This window comes from Osmerus mordax (genome assembly GCF_038355195.1).
Source record: "Osmerus mordax isolate fOsmMor3 chromosome 18 unlocalized genomic scaffold, fOsmMor3.pri SUPER_18_unloc_1, whole genome shotgun sequence".
Lineage (NCBI taxonomy): Eukaryota > Metazoa > Chordata > Actinopteri > Osmeriformes > Osmeridae > Osmerus > Osmerus mordax.
Window position 1 is genome coordinate 50,278 of NW_027120387.1, and position 16,411 is coordinate 66,688.

Here is a 16,411-nt window from a genome sequence, read left to right on the forward strand (position 1 = left end):
CCTTGCCCAAGGACACAATGTCAGTTGGCACGGCCAGGAATCGAACTGGCAACCTTCGGATTACTAGCCCGCTTCCCTCACCGCTCGGCCACCTGACTCCCTATATTAGGTGTCATTGCTTGACCAGACAGACTTCAGCATTCCCAGAACCCCAAACTAATCTTCTGTAACGGCTAGACTTGTGCCCGTTCATCAGGTGTTAATTGTTGTGACGTACCTACGCTGATCTAACATCCCTCCCTCTGAACTAATAGACGGCTACTATTAAGACGAACAGATGCAGTAACTGGAACCACACACGCACTCCATCCATCCTCATCTTTAACCCCGCCCACATCTGTCCCTCTCCCTTTCTGAGCATCAACCTAGCTGATCTGTCAGAGTGAAGATGGCCAGAGGGAGGTGAAGATGACCAGAGGGAGGTGAAGATGACCAGAGGGAGGTGAAGATGGCCGCTCTCCCCAGCAGTCTGACGGACGGGACGGCCCCCTCTGTCCTCTCCTTTCTAGACATCTACATCTCCAACCCTTAGATCTCGGTGTGTTCGTCTCTCTCCATCTCTATTTCTGTCTATCCATTTTCCTGTGTTCTCTCTCTCTCTCTCTCTCTCTCTCTCTCTCTCTCTCTCTCTCTCTCTCTCTCTCTCTCTGCCATGACGCACGTTCGGCCTGGTATGCTCTAATTCCATAACGAGATTGCAGATTCACCGGACATCCCATCAGATCCTGATTAACTGGGCTCAACTCATTAGCTCTGACAAACTAATTCAACCCTCAACCCTAACCCCTCTGGTCCAGCTCGTTAGCAGCCACACCCTATGAAATTCACCGACCCCCTTTTCCCCACCACCCTCCCCCACCACCCTCCCTCACCCCCCTCCCCTCCCTCACCCCCATCCCTCACCCCCTCCCCTCCCTCCCTCACCCCCTCCCTCACCAGCCAGCCAGTCAGCCCATACTAGCTGGGCCCCTAATTCTTTACATCAGAAAACAAAAATCCTGGCCCTCAGTCAAGTGGCAGATGTCCAGTAAGAATGACTAATCTATAGGTGACTGAAAGCAAAGAGCTGATGCCATGATACTACCCATTAGGGATTCTATTGGACTGGATAATTGAACACTGCCTGAACACAGAGCATAGCGAGCACTGGTATTAGCATTGAAGTAGGACAATCTAATAGAATGGTCGTTGGTGCACATTTCAATAAAGAATATTCTAGTGTCATGATAGCACTATTTTCTATGTTTGATATGAACACCATCTCTTCTGTTCCATCCAGGTTTTCACCTCCACCTGTCCATTGCTCCCCAGGTCTCTGAGTGTTTCACCTGCTCCTGTCTTCCAACCTCATAACCTGATTTTCTTTTCCAATCGGTTTACCTATCTCCTCTCACCATACTCATTCCCATTCTCTCCCTCCCCCCTCTCTCTCTCTGTCCCTTTCTCTCTCTCTCTCTCCTTCCCAGTCTCTATTTCCATCTACGGGCTTATCTCTTCATCCTTGATCTCCTTCATCCCCTCCAATCCTCATCTGTTGCTCACTAGAGGCAGGGAGAGAGAAAGAGAGAGTTTTTCACAGGTAAACTGCCACCAGTCTGTTGGAGAGAGCATCAGATGAGAGAGAGAGAGAGAAGGATAGCAGGACAGTCTGGGACTGAGGAGAGGAAAGCCTAGTGTCACAGGAAGAAGCTGATACGGAGGTACAGAGAGAGTGACTGCTGCCAAGCAGAAAGGAGAAAAACAGGACCACATATTTTGTGGAAAGGTGAGTGATTTTGACACTTTGGCAGTCGTGGTCCTTCCAGCCTTTTTGTCATATAGGATACCACTGCAATGGAACTAACAAATCACTGAGGAACAACACCTAGGACAACTTTGGAGAAACACCACTGGAGATGGATACACACATGGTCAACCCTCAGATCACAGATCATCAGTCCCTGGAGAGCCAGTCTTCTGCTAGGAGGACACATTGTAGTAGTTAGTCACTAGAGGCAGAGAGACAGAAAGAGAGCTTTTCACAGGAAAACTGTCACCAGTCTGCCACCAGTGTGTAGGCTACAGAAATATGCTCTAAACTGGATGTGGCTGTGGGACAAACAAATACAAAGTCTTCTGTATTACTGTGGTATGCAAGGAATCCCATTATGACGGTGACAGGGGTAAGGAAATCAGTGCAGGGCCTTACTCTGCATCTTATGTTGAGTTCAGCAGGCTCTCAGATATAATTACATGGATCTGACATGCATCTGACCATGGTGCATGCTGCAAAGCTTGTTTAAGTAGGGTGTGAAAGAAGAGGGGTGAATTAGAGGAATGCCAGCAGAACAAGATGGCTACTAAATTGAAATGCTCATCCCAACTGATGTTAAATGTTTATTGAGGCAGCTTTTTACAGCCAGGTTTGTTTTGTACCGACACACACTAGTGTCCTCTTTGCATTTGCAAGCAGACTAAGCTATAGGCCATACCCTAACGAACCAAAAGAATGCTGGGTTAGAACGACTGTCCAAGTTGACTGTCCATAGAAGAGAAAAAAGAGAATGCTATCTGCAACTCAAATCAGCCCAATTCTTTTTCCTTCATCCGTGCTCTAGTGGCATTCTTTGTGATTGTAAAGATAAACCACAAATTAGCTGTGAGCACAATAACTTCAGTCTGATGCAAATGACAAGAAATGTTATCCATTTTCTAAAAGTTTTACTGAAAAAGACGTTTTGCACTGTGTCACATTAGAAAGATTTACCTAACACAGCTCTCAGAGCTGCACATTACAGAACTCAGCTCTGAAAGAGAGCCTCGATGATCAACATTCAAAATACATGTATTTGGTTTGTTGTACAGTTATGTCTTGACAATGACTCCAAATTATTAACGTACATTCTTACATTATGGTCTTACTCCTGCGTTGTGGCCCCTCCCTTGATTTCCTTTCTGATCCTGAGAGTAAAGAGTAGTCAGTAATCGGATGACGGGAGATTGGACTGGCAAAGCTTCCTTTAAGATGGCCTGCAGGGACTTAGACCTGCCCTCGCCCTCTAGTCCACACAGCTCCCTTTTTCTCTCGTCCTATAGCTCAGACCAAGCACCACCACCAGAGCAAAAGGCACACTCATCCCTCTGTTCCAAACTACTTGTCTTCCTTAGCTTGTGGGAAGGGGTTTCATTCACTCCTTGTACAAGTTGATGAGTTGGTTTGTATTGAGTGACATGTCCGTTTTGCTAGGCTGTCTACAAAGTCATGCTACACTGGTGATTAGTCTTCAATTAGTCATCATAATGTTCTTAGTTTGGGGTATTAGGAACCTTCACGCACACAGAAGACTACTTCAGACATTACGTGTACAGTTGTCCTTATGGAAACCAATTCAAATTTTGCAAACAAACCCATTATGGGATTGGATTTGGTCTCCTGTTTCCAAGAGCAGTCTATGTAGATGTAAAAGTCCTTGAGCCTGTATCTTGAGCAGGATGCAGCTTATTATGCCTGTATAAGACTAGTGGGTCAGGTGGCTGTGGGGATTATACCTGTGTGTTACCGCAGGCCCTGGCTGGCCTGACCAAGGGAGGAGGCGCTGCTGATGGCCTAGTTTAGACATCAAGGTCACTGGAGCAGTGGACCCACAGATAGCTGATCCTGGGCTCATCCTAGTCTTGGGCATGGGCTTCGTATGAAAGTCTAACATTACTGTACGATACTGTGTATAATTGTTATAATACAAGATGCAAGAAGACTGCAATCAAAAGCACTCAATGACACAATTTAATTCACTTTCTCGCCCTCTTTCTCTTCTCTGCATCTTGCTCTTTATGTTTGCTAGTGTTTATATACGTCGGTAACCTCCCCTCTCAACCGTTGCCATGGGGGAAATGGAGCAGATGAAAAAGGAGGCCGATGGCCTGAAGACACAGATTGCGGTGAGAACTTCCTGGTCCTGGACACCTTTTCCTCTTCCTGCTTCCTGTCACAGTGACTTCCTATTAGTGTTTTTCCATCTTGAGTGCAAGTTATAGCTCAGGGGCGTAGCCAGAATAATGTTTTTGGGTAGGCCTAGAAAAATATGTATAGGCATCGTTTCAGTTTTTTTACTTATTTACTTTGCGATGTGCACCCAGTGCATAATTCTTCTGAGATATTTTCGTTTTTGGGTAGGCCTTAGAACAAATTGAGTAGGCCTGTGCCTACCCAGGCCTACCTGTGGCTATGCCTCTGTTATAGCTACCCATGTTATTACACTGTTCCTATATTTTAACATGATCACACTCATCAGAGGCCTTAACCCGTTGTAAGATGTAAGTTATGTTCACTAACAACATTCCAAACATGTTCTGAACCATCACTCTCACAAAATGAGCCTGAACTGAGTTCCCTACCTGTGTTTCCCCTTCACACCACTAGGCGGCCCGCAAGGCTGTGGCTGACACTGACATGGTCTCTGCAGCCTCTGGCGTGGCATCTGCTCCCCGGGTCCAACTGAAGACCAGAAAGACATTGAAGGGCCACTTGGCCAAGATCTATGCCATGCACTGGCTCACTGACTCCAGGTGAGTTGGGCACATTAAAGAGTTGTTTTGTAAAAGGGTGTGATGAGGGAAGTGAATCACCCCTCTATATCATTGGTGGAACTTCATTGAGTCCATGGTCTTGCAATGGACTGTAATTACATTCACATGAAACCCCTAAACTTTAATACACACTCAATGAGCTGTCTGTCTTTTTCCTCTAGGCAAATGGTTAGTGCGTCACAGGATGGCAAATTGCTTATCTGGGACACTTACAGTGGAATGAAGGTAGGAAAAGTTTAGATTGTATCCCCTTGGTTGATTCATTTGTTTTTTGGTTGGTTGGTTAGTTGATTATACTGTACATGTAACCATTTTCAAACAACTTTAAATAACAATAAACGTAGATTTATAGACTTACATAGATTAAGATAAAATGGCAGACAAAATTGTTCCTTTGTGTTACCAGGTGAACGCGGTACCCCTCAAGTCCTCCTGGGTGATGACCTGCGCATTTGCCCCCTCTGGCAACCTAGTGGCCAGTGGAGGACTAGACAACATGTGCACCGTGTACAACATCAAGGCTACCAGCGTAAAGACCCTCAGGGAGCTGGACGCACACACAGGTAACACAGCCTAGCACAGCACAGGGCTTTCCAGTAGGCTACAATATACAGCACACACAGGAAACACAGGCTAGCACAGCACAGGACAGGTTAGTCCAGTATGCTACAGTACATTGCGTCATCCCTAATAGATGTCATATTTTGGAATTGTTACTTTGTTGTAGTGTAAAATGTGATCTTATTACCATTTGAGATCATGCAAGCCTGTATGGAGGACAGATTACTTAAAGTACTGTTTTGTTTTGCTTCATTGTTTATTATTTTAAAAAATCCAGGATACCTATCCTGCTGCCGTTTCCTGAGTGACACTGAGATCCTGACTGCCTCTGGAGACACCACCTGGTGAGACACTCTGCTTTGATTGGACATAACAGCTGGTTAGAGTTAGGGTCAAGGTTGTTGGCTACAGTAGTTAATACAGCAACTATATTTACTCAGAATGAAAACAACCGTGATGCTACCTACAACATGTACAACGTTGTGTAAAAAGAAAAGAATTCCAAAGCCAGCGTTTCAAAGCGAACATTCTAGCAACCACCACCTCTGTCCACCTCCCTCCCCTCTATTCTGTCTCCCCCCTCTCCTCAATCTCCCTCCTCTACTCCAGCTGTCTGTGGGATCTGGAGACTGGCAAGCAGAAGGTGATCTACATGAACCATGTGGGAGACTGCATGTCCCTGGCCTTGTCTCCAGACATGAACACCTTCATTTCTGGAGCTTGCGACTCCCAGGCCAAGCTGTGGGACGTCAGGGATGGCGGCTGCAAGCAGACGTTCATCGGGCACACCAGTGACATCAACGCCATCCAGGTGAGAGCCCTATTAGACTTTAGTAAAGCCATTTTCCACTCAGTTGCACACATTTCAGAGGTGTTGAGTGGACACAGTCAATAGGATGTGCTGTGTTCCTGTCTTCCACTGTGTACTGGTAAAACATCCGTTTCACCTATTCGGTTTTTCTCTTTTCCCTCCAGTTCTTCCCTAATGGCAATGCAGTGGTGACTGGCTCAGACGACTGCACCTGCAAGATGTTCGACCTCCGCTCAGACCAGGAGGTGATTGGTTACCAGGAATCCAGCCTGAATTCTGGTGTTACGTCATTGGCCCTCTCTCTGTCGGGACGTCTCATCTTTGCCGGCTATGATGACTTCAACTGCAACATCTGGGACACGCTGAAGGGCGAGAAAGTTGGTGAGTATGACAGAGGATGAGAAAGACAATGAAAGACAAAGATAAGGAAGGGAAAATAGGGGTAGGATGGAACTGAACGGTAGAGGGGATTTAAAGTTTTTGCTGCACTGTCCTATGTAATACTGTAGTGTTAACTGAGATGTTAAAGTTGCACTGTAGTTGCTATGTTATTATCGCTCCACCATCCCTTGCACTGTGCCCGGTAAATACAGAAAGCTCCTTGACTCTGAAAAACACTTCTGATCCTTGATCTGAAAAGCTTCTACTAAATATGTAAATGTTTATGTAAATGTAAAAACGTGATGTAGGGTTACTTAGATTAGGGTCTAACCAGTTTCTGTCTTTCTATCCTTTTACCTTTTCAACTCGTCTTTCCTCCTTTCATCTTCTGTCTGTCCCTTCTCTCCTATTCCTGTCTCCCTTTCCCTTCTCTCCTCTTCCTGTCTCCCCTTCCCTTCTCTCCTCTTCCTGTCTTCCCTTCCCTTCTCTCCTCTTCCTGTCTCCCCTTCCCTTCTCTCCTCTTCATGTCTCCCTTTCCCTTCTCTCCTCTTCCTGTCTTCCCTTCCCTTCTCTCCTCTTCCTGTCTCCCCTTCCCTCCTCTCCTCTTCTTCTCTTGATCCCTCTCTCAGGTGTACTGTCTGGCCACGACAACAGAGTAAGCTGCACTGGGGTACCTCCTGATGGCATGGGCGTCTGCACAGGCTCCTGGGACAGCTTCCTGAAGATCTGGAACTGAGCTGGATCCTCCAGCGGCCACGCCAGGAGAGGGGGAGGGGGAGACAGGGGAGGAGGAATGCAGAGGAGAGGAGGAGGCAGGAGGAAACATCAACAGGAGAGATCTAAGGATGATGGCAAATATTGGTTTTTGGGGAGTTTTCCCGAGGATGTTTTGGTACTAGATCTTCCTCTCTCTCTCTCCCTCATCCTCATCATTGAATGCAAGTGTGACCAGAGACGGATGGGACGTGATAGAACTTACTGTATAAATGGAATCTGAATCAGAAATCATTGCATCCCCATTCATGTACAAAAGAGTTTTCAGGTTATTGTTGAGAATATCGATATCAAGACAATGGCAAACACCAAAACATAGCATATTTGAGACATTATTTAAATGGATTAATGTTTATTGAATAAAAACAAGCTCTTATTGTATCTAAAGTGAGAATGACAATTGCAGGTATAGATTTTTGACAATACAAAAAAACTTGTGAAATGAATACAGACTAATAATGAACATGAATTGAAATTTAGAATGACAGAATTACAGATCTATTTTTATTGTCTTTATGAGATCTTTGACATTTAAATTCCGCACTTATTAGTTTAATAAAAAGATGATATGTACATTTATTTGTATTTTATAGGTAACATGTTAGAATGCAGAATTTATGTACAGTGCCGTTTGGTCACACATACCCAGATGATGTGTACCACTGGAAGGTAACAGTTGCTTTGACTTGATCCAAAATGGCCACCATAACTTTCACCATACAAATACAATGTGCTTCTGAAACATGGTCCAATCATATAGTCTGTCACTCATGAGACAGGCTGTCCACCCAACCACTACTTCTATGGTTCAGCAATGCTGAGTTGTATCAGGGAAAAATGCTGTTGAAGTAAACCAATATCTTCCCTCTGGGCTGCATTTAGTAGTAGGCCTACTTTGACACATCTGCAGTAACCAATGTAAAAATGCAATGCGTGTTGAAACCCTTTCTAATAAACCTAGAATTCTGCATTAACACCTTGTTGGCATGTGTGTGTGCAAATGTGTGTGTGTGCGTGTGTGTGTCAGGGGCGTAGCCAGAATAATATTTTTGGGTAGGCCTAGAAAAATATGGATAGGCATCTTTTCAGTTTTTTTTTACTTATTTACGATGCGATGTGCACCCGGTGCATAATTTTTCGGAGATATTTTCGTTTTCGGGTAGGCCTTAGAACAAATTGGGTAGGCCTGGGCCTACCCGTGGTTACGCCCCTGGTGTGTGTGTTTGAGTCATCTGGGGTTTTGTCACACTGAGGACACAGCTGCTGAGGTCAGCAAGAGACCCGGAGTGAGCGGGGTGGTTGTCATGACACCCAGCTGACTCTTGGCTCAAGGACACAACACCTGGCACCTGAGGGTCCCCTACTAACAGCCAACACACTCCATGACAACACCTTCAAAATGCTTTATCAACACACATTTTGCTTTACAAACACCACCCTCTGTACAACTGAACACAAAACAAGACGTCAGTGATACTGTCAAACATATTGTCACACAAGGACATGCACAGCATAGACTGAGGAAGAAATTGCGGCAAAGCTACCAGAAATGAAGTCCTGAGGCAGACAAAAATCTAATGGTCTCTGTGAACACTTGTAAAAAAGTACCCAACTTCTTTACTTGTAATAACTTCCTCAGAACTGCACTGTTCTGCGAGTGAAAGTCAGTAATTTGAAACTCTAGGAGTTCAAGTATAGAAGTATCTAACTCAATATTCAAGTTTAAAAAAAAATATACATATGACATGGGTCATGACGTTGTAATAATTGACTTTAGGCAACAGACAACCAGATTTGAATATTGGGGGGCGGATGTGTCCCCCCCATATATATTATGATTACGGCCTTGCCCTAACACCATAACCCTTGATACATGGCATCATGCATATCAACATTTTTGCATGCAGAATAGCTCAATAAAAGATACCTCCCAAAACTTGGGGTCTTGCTTTTTTTTTTTTGTGTGTGTGTTTGAAAGCTCTCATGGTGTGTCTTTCAGTGAGAGCAACATGTTAGCATGATTGACCATAGCACAGTTTTTCACTGTAGAATAGAAAGAGGATGGAGGCTATAGACTTATTAAGTGTATTCAAGTCTGAGATTATAGCATTAGTTCACCTCTTCTTGACTAGACGGGTTGAGTTAGCAATGTCACGTGTCGTCCAATTATAAATGTTTTTTACGGCATTTAAATATCCAGGAAATCAACATGCATGAGTAAAACTATTGGCTGAAAGGGAGAAAAAAGGAACGCACATCAGTTTAACAATTGGCCGGGAGAATCTTAACCCCGCCTCTGGAAAGCAAACCAGAGAGAACAAACGAGATTGTGAGCCAATACGCAGAAGCTATAGCTAAAGGGGGCGGCAACTGAAAGGAAAAGTATACGCACAGTTGCTTCGACCCATCTCTTTCCAGGTCTCTTGCGTCTGTTATTCATTTGCACTGGTATTCATCATCATTCAGTCATGTCGTCAAGAACATTTTTCGTCGGTGGAAACTGGAAGATGAACGGCGACAAAAAAAGTCTTGGTGACTTAATAACAACCCTGAATACTGCTAGCCTCCACGACGAAACCGGTAAACTAGTGCAGTATGATGCTATTATTGACTCTCCAAATCTCTTTAACGTTAGTCCAAATTTAGCTCAATGCGCTGACACGCTGGTCTTCTTCTCACCCATAATCTGCCTATGCATAATTTAAACCGAGTATAATGAACAAGCATAAATACTGAAATGGGTTAAGTATAAATTAGCCCTGCGTCAGTGACATGGACATTGAAGTCACCTGACAACTCCATCTCTCTCTCTCTCTCTCTCTCTCTCTCTCTCTCTCTCTCTCTCTCTCTCTCTCTCTCTCTCTCAGAGGTGGTGTGTGGTGCCCCCACCATCTACCTGGACTATGTCCGCTCCAGCTTGGATGCCAGGATTGGTGTGGCAGCCCAGAACTGCTACAAGGTGTCCAAGGGAGCCTTCACTGGAGAGATCAGGTGGTTATACCCAACACACTGTCTAAACACACTGTCTTGCATGCTGAAAACACACACCAAACATCACCTGTAAGAGAACAAGGAATCTTTGTCCCCCTCACTACTTCCTTCTCTCCAACTCATCTTGTGTCTCTCTCTCCCACCTCCTCTCCTTCCCAGCCCAGCCATGATAAAGGACTGTGGGGTAGAATGGGTCATCTTGGGCCACTCCGAGAGGCGCCATGTTTTTGGAGAGTGTGATGAGCTAATTGGTCAGAAGGTGGCTCATGCCCTCGAGAATGATCTTGGGGTCATCGCCTGCATCGGAGAGAAGCTGGAGGAGAGGGAGGCGGGGACAACAGAAGAGGTGGTGTACGCCCAGACTCAGGTCATCGCAGGTGAACACCGTGGTCATAATGTGGTCATTAGTGAATGCAACCTGAGTGACCACAGGGGAAGACCAAAAACCCTGTAGTAAAATGTTAAATTACCACTGACCACTGGGCCTTGACCACTGTTACATAGCTTGACTGATAATCCTTACCCTTTTACCACACGTTCACCACTGGTCAATGCCTTGTCTAATGGTTCAGCCATTGAATCAGGCCATGTTTAGACCATTAGAAGCCTCACCTGGGAGAGATGACCCACAGAATGGCATCCATCTTGTGACTACAGAGTCTTCTGCCTTTTTGTGTTGACTGTTGTCATGCAATGATCTTTTGTCCAACCTGGCGGCGGTGGTTGTTTCAGACAACGTGAAGGACTGGGGGAAGGTGGTTCTGGCCTACGAGCCTGTTTGGGCCATTGGCACAGGCAAGACCGCATCACCAGAGCAGGTCAGCATCCATCCGTGTGTATGTGTGGTTGTGTGTGTGTGTGTGTGTGTGTGTAACCCTGACCTCTGTCCTCTATGCTAGGCCCAGGAGGTGCATGAGCAGCTGAGGGCGTGGCTGAGGACCAACGTCTCTGAGGACGTGGCAGAGTCTGTACGCATCATTTACGGAGGTCAGTGAGGAACACTGTCTGCTGGGCTTTTCCTTGCATTATCCAGCCATTCCTCAAAAGTTTCTTACGTAAAAAAAAACTTTTCCTCGTTGGCTGTCAGTCTACCTGGGCAAACACGCAGATTTGACACAGATATGTACGATGTCTGTCTCTCCTTCCTCCCTCTCTCTCACCTTTTTCTCTCTCTCTTTTCTATTTTCTTCATCCCTCCAATCCCCCTCTCTCTTTCTTTTCCTCCTCCTCGTTTCACCCTCTAACCTGCTCACCCCCTTTCCCAGGCTCCGTCACCGGGGCCAACTGTAAAGAGCTCGCCTCCCAAGCTGACGTGGATGGCTTCCTGGTGGGCGGGGCCTCTCTCAAGCCCGAGTTTGTTGATATCATCAACGCTCGGGCCTAGACGCAGCCTGGGGACCAGCTGACTGCTCCTAGAACGTCACATGACTCAGTCCTTATCCCAAAGTTGAAAGCTGCAATGGGGGTTTGTGTGTGCACATACGTGTGTCTATGAAGTGCTGCACTAGTGTTAGGCTTGGGCTTTTTCACCTACCACACAATCTACCCTAGAAATTAACCATATATTGTATTAACTAATGCACTCCTTGTGGTTATGTTCACACTGGGTGTTTGTGTTCACCTCTGTGAAATGAGCCAGTGTGTCACGAGCACAACTGTGATTGTAATTTAGCTCCTGAAATTGCTCCTCCTTAACTTCCTCGCACCGATTGGTTGAGTCACTGGTCTGTAACTCCTCAGCCAATGACAAGAAACCAAACCCTTCTTACTGTACCTGAAAACTACTTGAATAAAAGGTTTATGTGCTACTGAATGCTATTTAATTTATTTGTTCCAATGTACATAGCTCTGGCCATCTGTGTGCTTGTGATGGCAATCTGTTCATGTAAGAGACCCCGTATGTGTGTGTGTGTGTGTGTGTGTGTGTGTGTGTGTGTGTGTGTGTGTGTGTGTGTGTCAACTGTGGTGTTAAATTGTAACAATTAGACCCCCTAGTGGCTGAAGCTAGCACCTTCATAAAACATGCAGTGAGTCAGGCTGAAAAAAACCTGTCAAGCATAAGTGGGTCAGTGGTAGAATTCTCACCTGCCGAGTGAGGGGCAGCTGCTGCATTTGAGAGACGAGGATTGGGGGTGCATGCCTGGGTTTGATATGCGACCAATGAAACACTTTCATGAATTTCCTAAACATAATTAGTTTACTTTATTTTACATTTATTAGCAATGCAAGTAAAACACATGAAGGCCCTTTACTTTTGATATAGACTACCGGTAGTACATTCTGTGTTATCCTTCACATTTACAGAAGTTTAAGTGATAAAAAACAATAATATTGTTAGTGAGAACTGGGTAACTCCACCACACAGGAACAGAAAACACAGAGGCAGGCCTGGCATGATTGAAGTATCCATCTCTTTATTTCACATCTTTATTTTTCTGTGACAGACATTTAATACAGATACTGTATTTTCATACAGCTATTCTACAGTTATAGGAACTCAAGGATGGAAGGTGGGCGGGACGGGGTTCAAGCATGGGGGTACCAGGCCAATCAGAGAGCCACACAAGGGGGCAGGAGTGAGGAAGTAACCAATAGCAACAACAGGAACAAGAGGAGGGATGCAGAGTGAGGAGAGGATTGTGCCTGGAGAGGGGGGTGGTGAGAGAGAGGGAGAGGGGGATGGAGAGTGCAGTTTTCATGTCGTCATGGGTGAATGAGTGCGTGACTGTGCAACACAATGTCATGTGTGTGTGCGTGTTTGTGTGTTTCATTCTGTCATCCAAGTCAATATATAGTATATATATAAATATTTATCTTGTTTGTCATAATCATCGGTTCCAGTTGTGCTTCAAGCTTCATATATTTGATCTACACAAATCTCTCCATCCACGTCTGTCAATCTGCCGGCATGTCAGTTTAGTCTGCCTGTCAAAAGATTTGTCAGTTCTGTCTGTAGTCCCATCGGTCCTGTCTGTCTGTCTGTCTGTAGTCCCATCGGTCCTATCTGTAGTCCTGTTGGTCCTGTCTGTGTGTGTGTGTGTGTCTGTAGTCTTGTTGGTCCTGTCTGTGTGTGTGTGTGTGTGTGTGTGTGTGTGTGTGTGTAGTCATGTTGGTCCTGTCTGTGTGTGTGTGTGTGTGTAGTCATGTTGGTCCTGTCTGTGTGTGTGTGTGTTTTGGTGGTGGGTGTGTGGCTGGGTCAGCTGGGTCTCACAGGAGTGGTCAAACAGAGGATGGGTCTCACAGGGCACTGGGATTTCTGAAGTTGTGACCGGCGAAGCGAGCCTGATCGCCCAACTCCTCCTCAATCCTGTAGACAACAGAGAGAGAGAGAGAGAGAGAGAGAGAGAGAGAGAGAGAGAGAGAGAGAGAGAGAGAGAGAGACAGCAAGTATGAAACAGATTGTCAGAGGTTAGAATGACAGAGAAGACCCATGCTATCTGTGAGGCATACAAAAACTGGTACAATGATGGGAACGTTGTCATGACATTATCCCACTAGTCAAGTGTCTTTATTGGCTATTCATGGCTAAAGCTGTTGTGATTGGGTTAGCTGCCCTCCCCCCCCCCCACCCGCACCATCCCTTGTCCCCTAAGAGGCCAATGGGATTATCTGCTGAGCTGATCCCAAGTGTTCACCGCGATGTGACTGGCTTGCACACATGGCGTGACATTGGCGTGTGGTTTACTATGTGTGACACGACAGTATCTGTCTGTGTGTGCATGTGTATGTGTGTCCTTGGTGCAGAATGAGCGTGGCTATTCTATTCTCTGATGTTTTCAGTGTAACATCATTCATTGACATCTCTCAGTAGTCCAAGATATAAAGAGAAATCCATTGACATGTAAGCACTAACTTCATTCAAGGGTCCATGAATATTTGATTGGGAGTGGGAGTGATGACAGAGAATGAGGAAACAAGATGGGGAATGATAAAAAGGAAGGGGGGAGACAGAAGGAAGAACACTGACCTCATGAGTTGGTTGTACTTGGCCAGTCTCTCAGATCTACAAGGAGCACCAGTCTTAATCTGAGAGAGAGAGAGAGAGAGAGAGAGAGAAAGAGAGAGAGAGAGAGAGAGAGAGAGAGAGAGAGAGAGAGAGAGAGAGAGAGAGAGAGAGAGAGAGAGAGAGAGAGAGAGAGAGAGAAAAAGAGATTGAGAGATGGAGAGAGAGAGGTGAAGCAGATTTAAATCATCGTTCAAATTGTTTAAAAGTATGCGTGTGTGTACATTGTGTGCTAATGTTTGTGTTGTACCTGCCCAGTGCAGAGGCCCACCACCAAGTCAGCAATGAAGGTGTCCTCGGTCTCTCCTGAACGATGGCTGACCATAACCCCCCAGCCGTTAGCTTGGGCCAGTTTACACCTAGGGGAGGGGAGGGTGGGAAGCCAGGCAGGAAGGGAGAGAGGATAGAAAAGGGGAGATAGATGGAAGAGAGAGATAGAAGTTGGTGGAGCATGGGGGAGAGGGGACAAAAGGGGGGGGCAGGGATAGTAAAGTGTATCCAGCAGCATGAGGCACTGTCGCTACACAGAGTTGACACAGTTAAGATGATTTACTGCCCCGGTAGATTGATGGCTGGATTAAGTACCTGTGGTCACTTGAGTGGTGCCCTGTGACTGGTGTTTGTATGTCTGATTGATTGCACCATTAGTAGGAGTGATGGATAGATGGAATAATGTCACAAATGTATGACTCAGTATGCACAGTGACAGCTGCCAGCTAGCTATGTATACTCAAGCTGTTGTGCAGTGGGTCCTTTTGAAGGTCAAAGGTTAAACTCACGCCTGTATGGCCTCGGTGACCGAGCCTATCTGGTTGACCTTGAGGAGGAGGCAGTTGCACGCTCTTTCCTCCGCAGCCTTCTCTATTCGCCTTGGATTGGTCACTGTCAGGTCGTCCCCGACGACCTGGATGCCCACAGATGCCGTGAGACGGGACCATGCCTCCCAATCGTCCTGGTCGAATGGGTCCTCGATGGAGACCACTGGAGTGGGGAGGGGGGGGGGGGGGGGGACCAGGATGGGAGAGGAGAGCAGGAAAAGGGCAAGAATTGTTAGCTCACCTGACTAGTCAGTGTCAACCAGTTAATTCATTCTCAATCTGCTCACTTGAGTAGTCGACCAGTCAACTCACCCGGGTAGTCGTTGACGAAGCTCTGGTAGATGTCAGACAGCTCCTCTCCAGTGATGTGTCTGTCGGAGTCGGGGGCGGACTTGAAGTCCAGGTCGTACTTTCCGTCGCGGTAGAACTCGGAGGCCGCAACGTCCATTCCGATCACCACCTTGTCTGTGAAGCCCGCCTTCTCTATGGCTGTCTTCAGCAGGTCCAGAGCTGAGATGGAAAGGTGTGTGGGGGGGGAGAAGGAGGTGGAGGTTATTTCTACAAGAAGTATATGAGGAGGCTCAGATCCAGCAGGAATTGAATCTCCACATCACGGTTCCTGGTGCAGGTTCTGGACCCTCTTAGACCCTCGTGCCCATTCCCTCTCTTACCCTCACTGTTCTCCAGGATGTTGGGTGCGAACCCCCCCTCGTCGCCCACGTTGGTGGCGTCTTGGCCGTACTTCTCCTGGATCACTCCCCTCAACGTGTGGTACAGCTCTGACCCCACCCTCAGGGCCTCGCGGAAAGACTCCGCCCCAACAGGAAGGACCATAAACTCCTGCATGGCCAGCTTGTTGCCGGCATGGGAGCCACCGTTAATGACATTGAAGGCCTTGGAGGGAATGATGGAGGGAGACGGAGGGTGAGATGAAGGGAGGTAAAGAGGAGAAGAGGGAGAGTGGCAGAGAATTATGGGGAAGGTGAAGGGAGGAGGAAGAGAAGGAGAAAGAAAGAAGAGAGAGTGGAGGGAGGGAGGAGGAGACAAGGGTGGGAACATGAATAATTGTTGATGAATAACCCCGTTGTAGCATTTCAAATCCTGCGTCTCTCTCCTAGTAGCAGAAGAAGAGTCAGTCTTACTGGTACTGGAGCACCAGCTCTGTGTTTCCGGCCAGGTCAGCTATGTGACGGTACAGGGGGACTGCTTTCTCTGCAGCACCAGCCTTGCAGATGGCCAGAGATACCCCCAGGATTGAATTGGCCCCGAACTGGGCTGTGAAGGAGAGGACAGGGTATAACATTGTGTGTGTGTGTGTGTGTGTGTGTGTGTGTGTGTGTGTGTGGGTGTGTGTGTGTGTGTGTGTGAGGAGTATGAGTGACTCACACTTGTTCTCTGTGCCGTCCATTTCGATCATTGTGTTGTCCAACTGCTCCTGCTCCACCACACTGATGCCCTGCGACACAAACACACACAAACACACACTATGAGATAGAACAGTTATAT

At 46.5% G+C, this 16,411-nt stretch overlaps 3 protein-coding genes across 3 annotated transcripts; 2 read left to right on the forward strand and 1 right to left on the reverse strand.

Moving 5' to 3' along the window:
* Positions 1 to 3,861: 3,861 nt before the first annotated feature.
* Positions 3,862 to 7,055, forward strand: LOC136938859 (guanine nucleotide-binding protein G(I)/G(S)/G(T) subunit beta-3-like). Its single transcript, XM_067231770.1, has 8 exons — positions 3,862 to 3,918; positions 4,400 to 4,545; positions 4,728 to 4,791; positions 4,973 to 5,129; positions 5,405 to 5,471; positions 5,737 to 5,938; positions 6,103 to 6,319; positions 6,949 to 7,055. Exons 1-8 carry the CDS (start codon positions 3,862 to 3,864, stop codon positions 7,053 to 7,055), a joined length of 1,017 nt encoding a protein of 338 aa, XP_067087871.1.
* Positions 7,056 to 9,511: 2,456 nt separating this feature from the next.
* Positions 9,512 to 11,883, forward strand: LOC136938858 (triosephosphate isomerase A). Its single transcript, XM_067231769.1, has 6 exons — positions 9,512 to 9,673; positions 9,961 to 10,084; positions 10,244 to 10,461; positions 10,817 to 10,902; positions 10,984 to 11,071; positions 11,350 to 11,883. The coding sequence occupies exons 1-6, from the start codon at positions 9,562 to 9,564 to the stop codon at positions 11,466 to 11,468; spliced, it is 747 nt and encodes a 248-aa protein (XP_067087870.1). The 5' UTR covers positions 9,512 to 9,561; the 3' UTR covers positions 11,469 to 11,883.
* A 644-nt stretch (positions 11,884 to 12,527) lies between these two features.
* Positions 12,528 to 16,373, reverse strand: LOC136938857 (gamma-enolase-like; the record flags this gene model as incomplete). The annotated part of the gene is made up of 8 exons (XM_067231768.1): positions 12,528 to 13,391; positions 14,052 to 14,110; positions 14,338 to 14,446; positions 14,867 to 15,068; positions 15,218 to 15,415; positions 15,577 to 15,810; positions 16,058 to 16,180; positions 16,292 to 16,373. Coding segments are annotated over 8 exons (1,077 nt in total), but the record flags the coding sequence as incomplete, so codon positions are not given.
* Positions 16,374 to 16,411: the final 38 nt, after the last annotated feature.

What these genes read in the sequence shown, in the direction of transcription:
- LOC136938859 (XM_067231770.1), top strand. Translation starts at nt 3,862, where the DNA reads ATGGGGGAAATGGAGCAGATGAAAAAGGAGGCCGATGGCCTGAAGACA. An exon ending in GCCTGAAGACACAGATTGCG is followed by an intron (nt 3,919 to 4,399) that starts GTGAGAACTTCC and finishes TCACACCACTAG; the next exon opens with GCGGCCCGCAAGGCTGTGGC. An exon ending in GCCTCTGGAGACACCACCTG is followed by an intron (nt 5,472 to 5,736) that starts GTGAGACACTCT and finishes CCTCTACTCCAG; the next exon opens with CTGTCTGTGGGATCTGGAGA.
- LOC136938858 (XM_067231769.1), top strand. Translation starts at nt 9,562, where the DNA reads ATGTCGTCAAGAACATTTTTCGTCGGTGGAAACTGGAAGATGAACGGC. An exon ending in AGACCGCATCACCAGAGCAG is followed by an intron (nt 10,903 to 10,983) that starts GTCAGCATCCAT and finishes CCTCTATGCTAG; the next exon opens with GCCCAGGAGGTGCATGAGCA. An exon ending in TGTACGCATCATTTACGGAG is followed by an intron (nt 11,072 to 11,349) that starts GTCAGTGAGGAA and finishes CCCCTTTCCCAG; the next exon opens with GCTCCGTCACCGGGGCCAAC.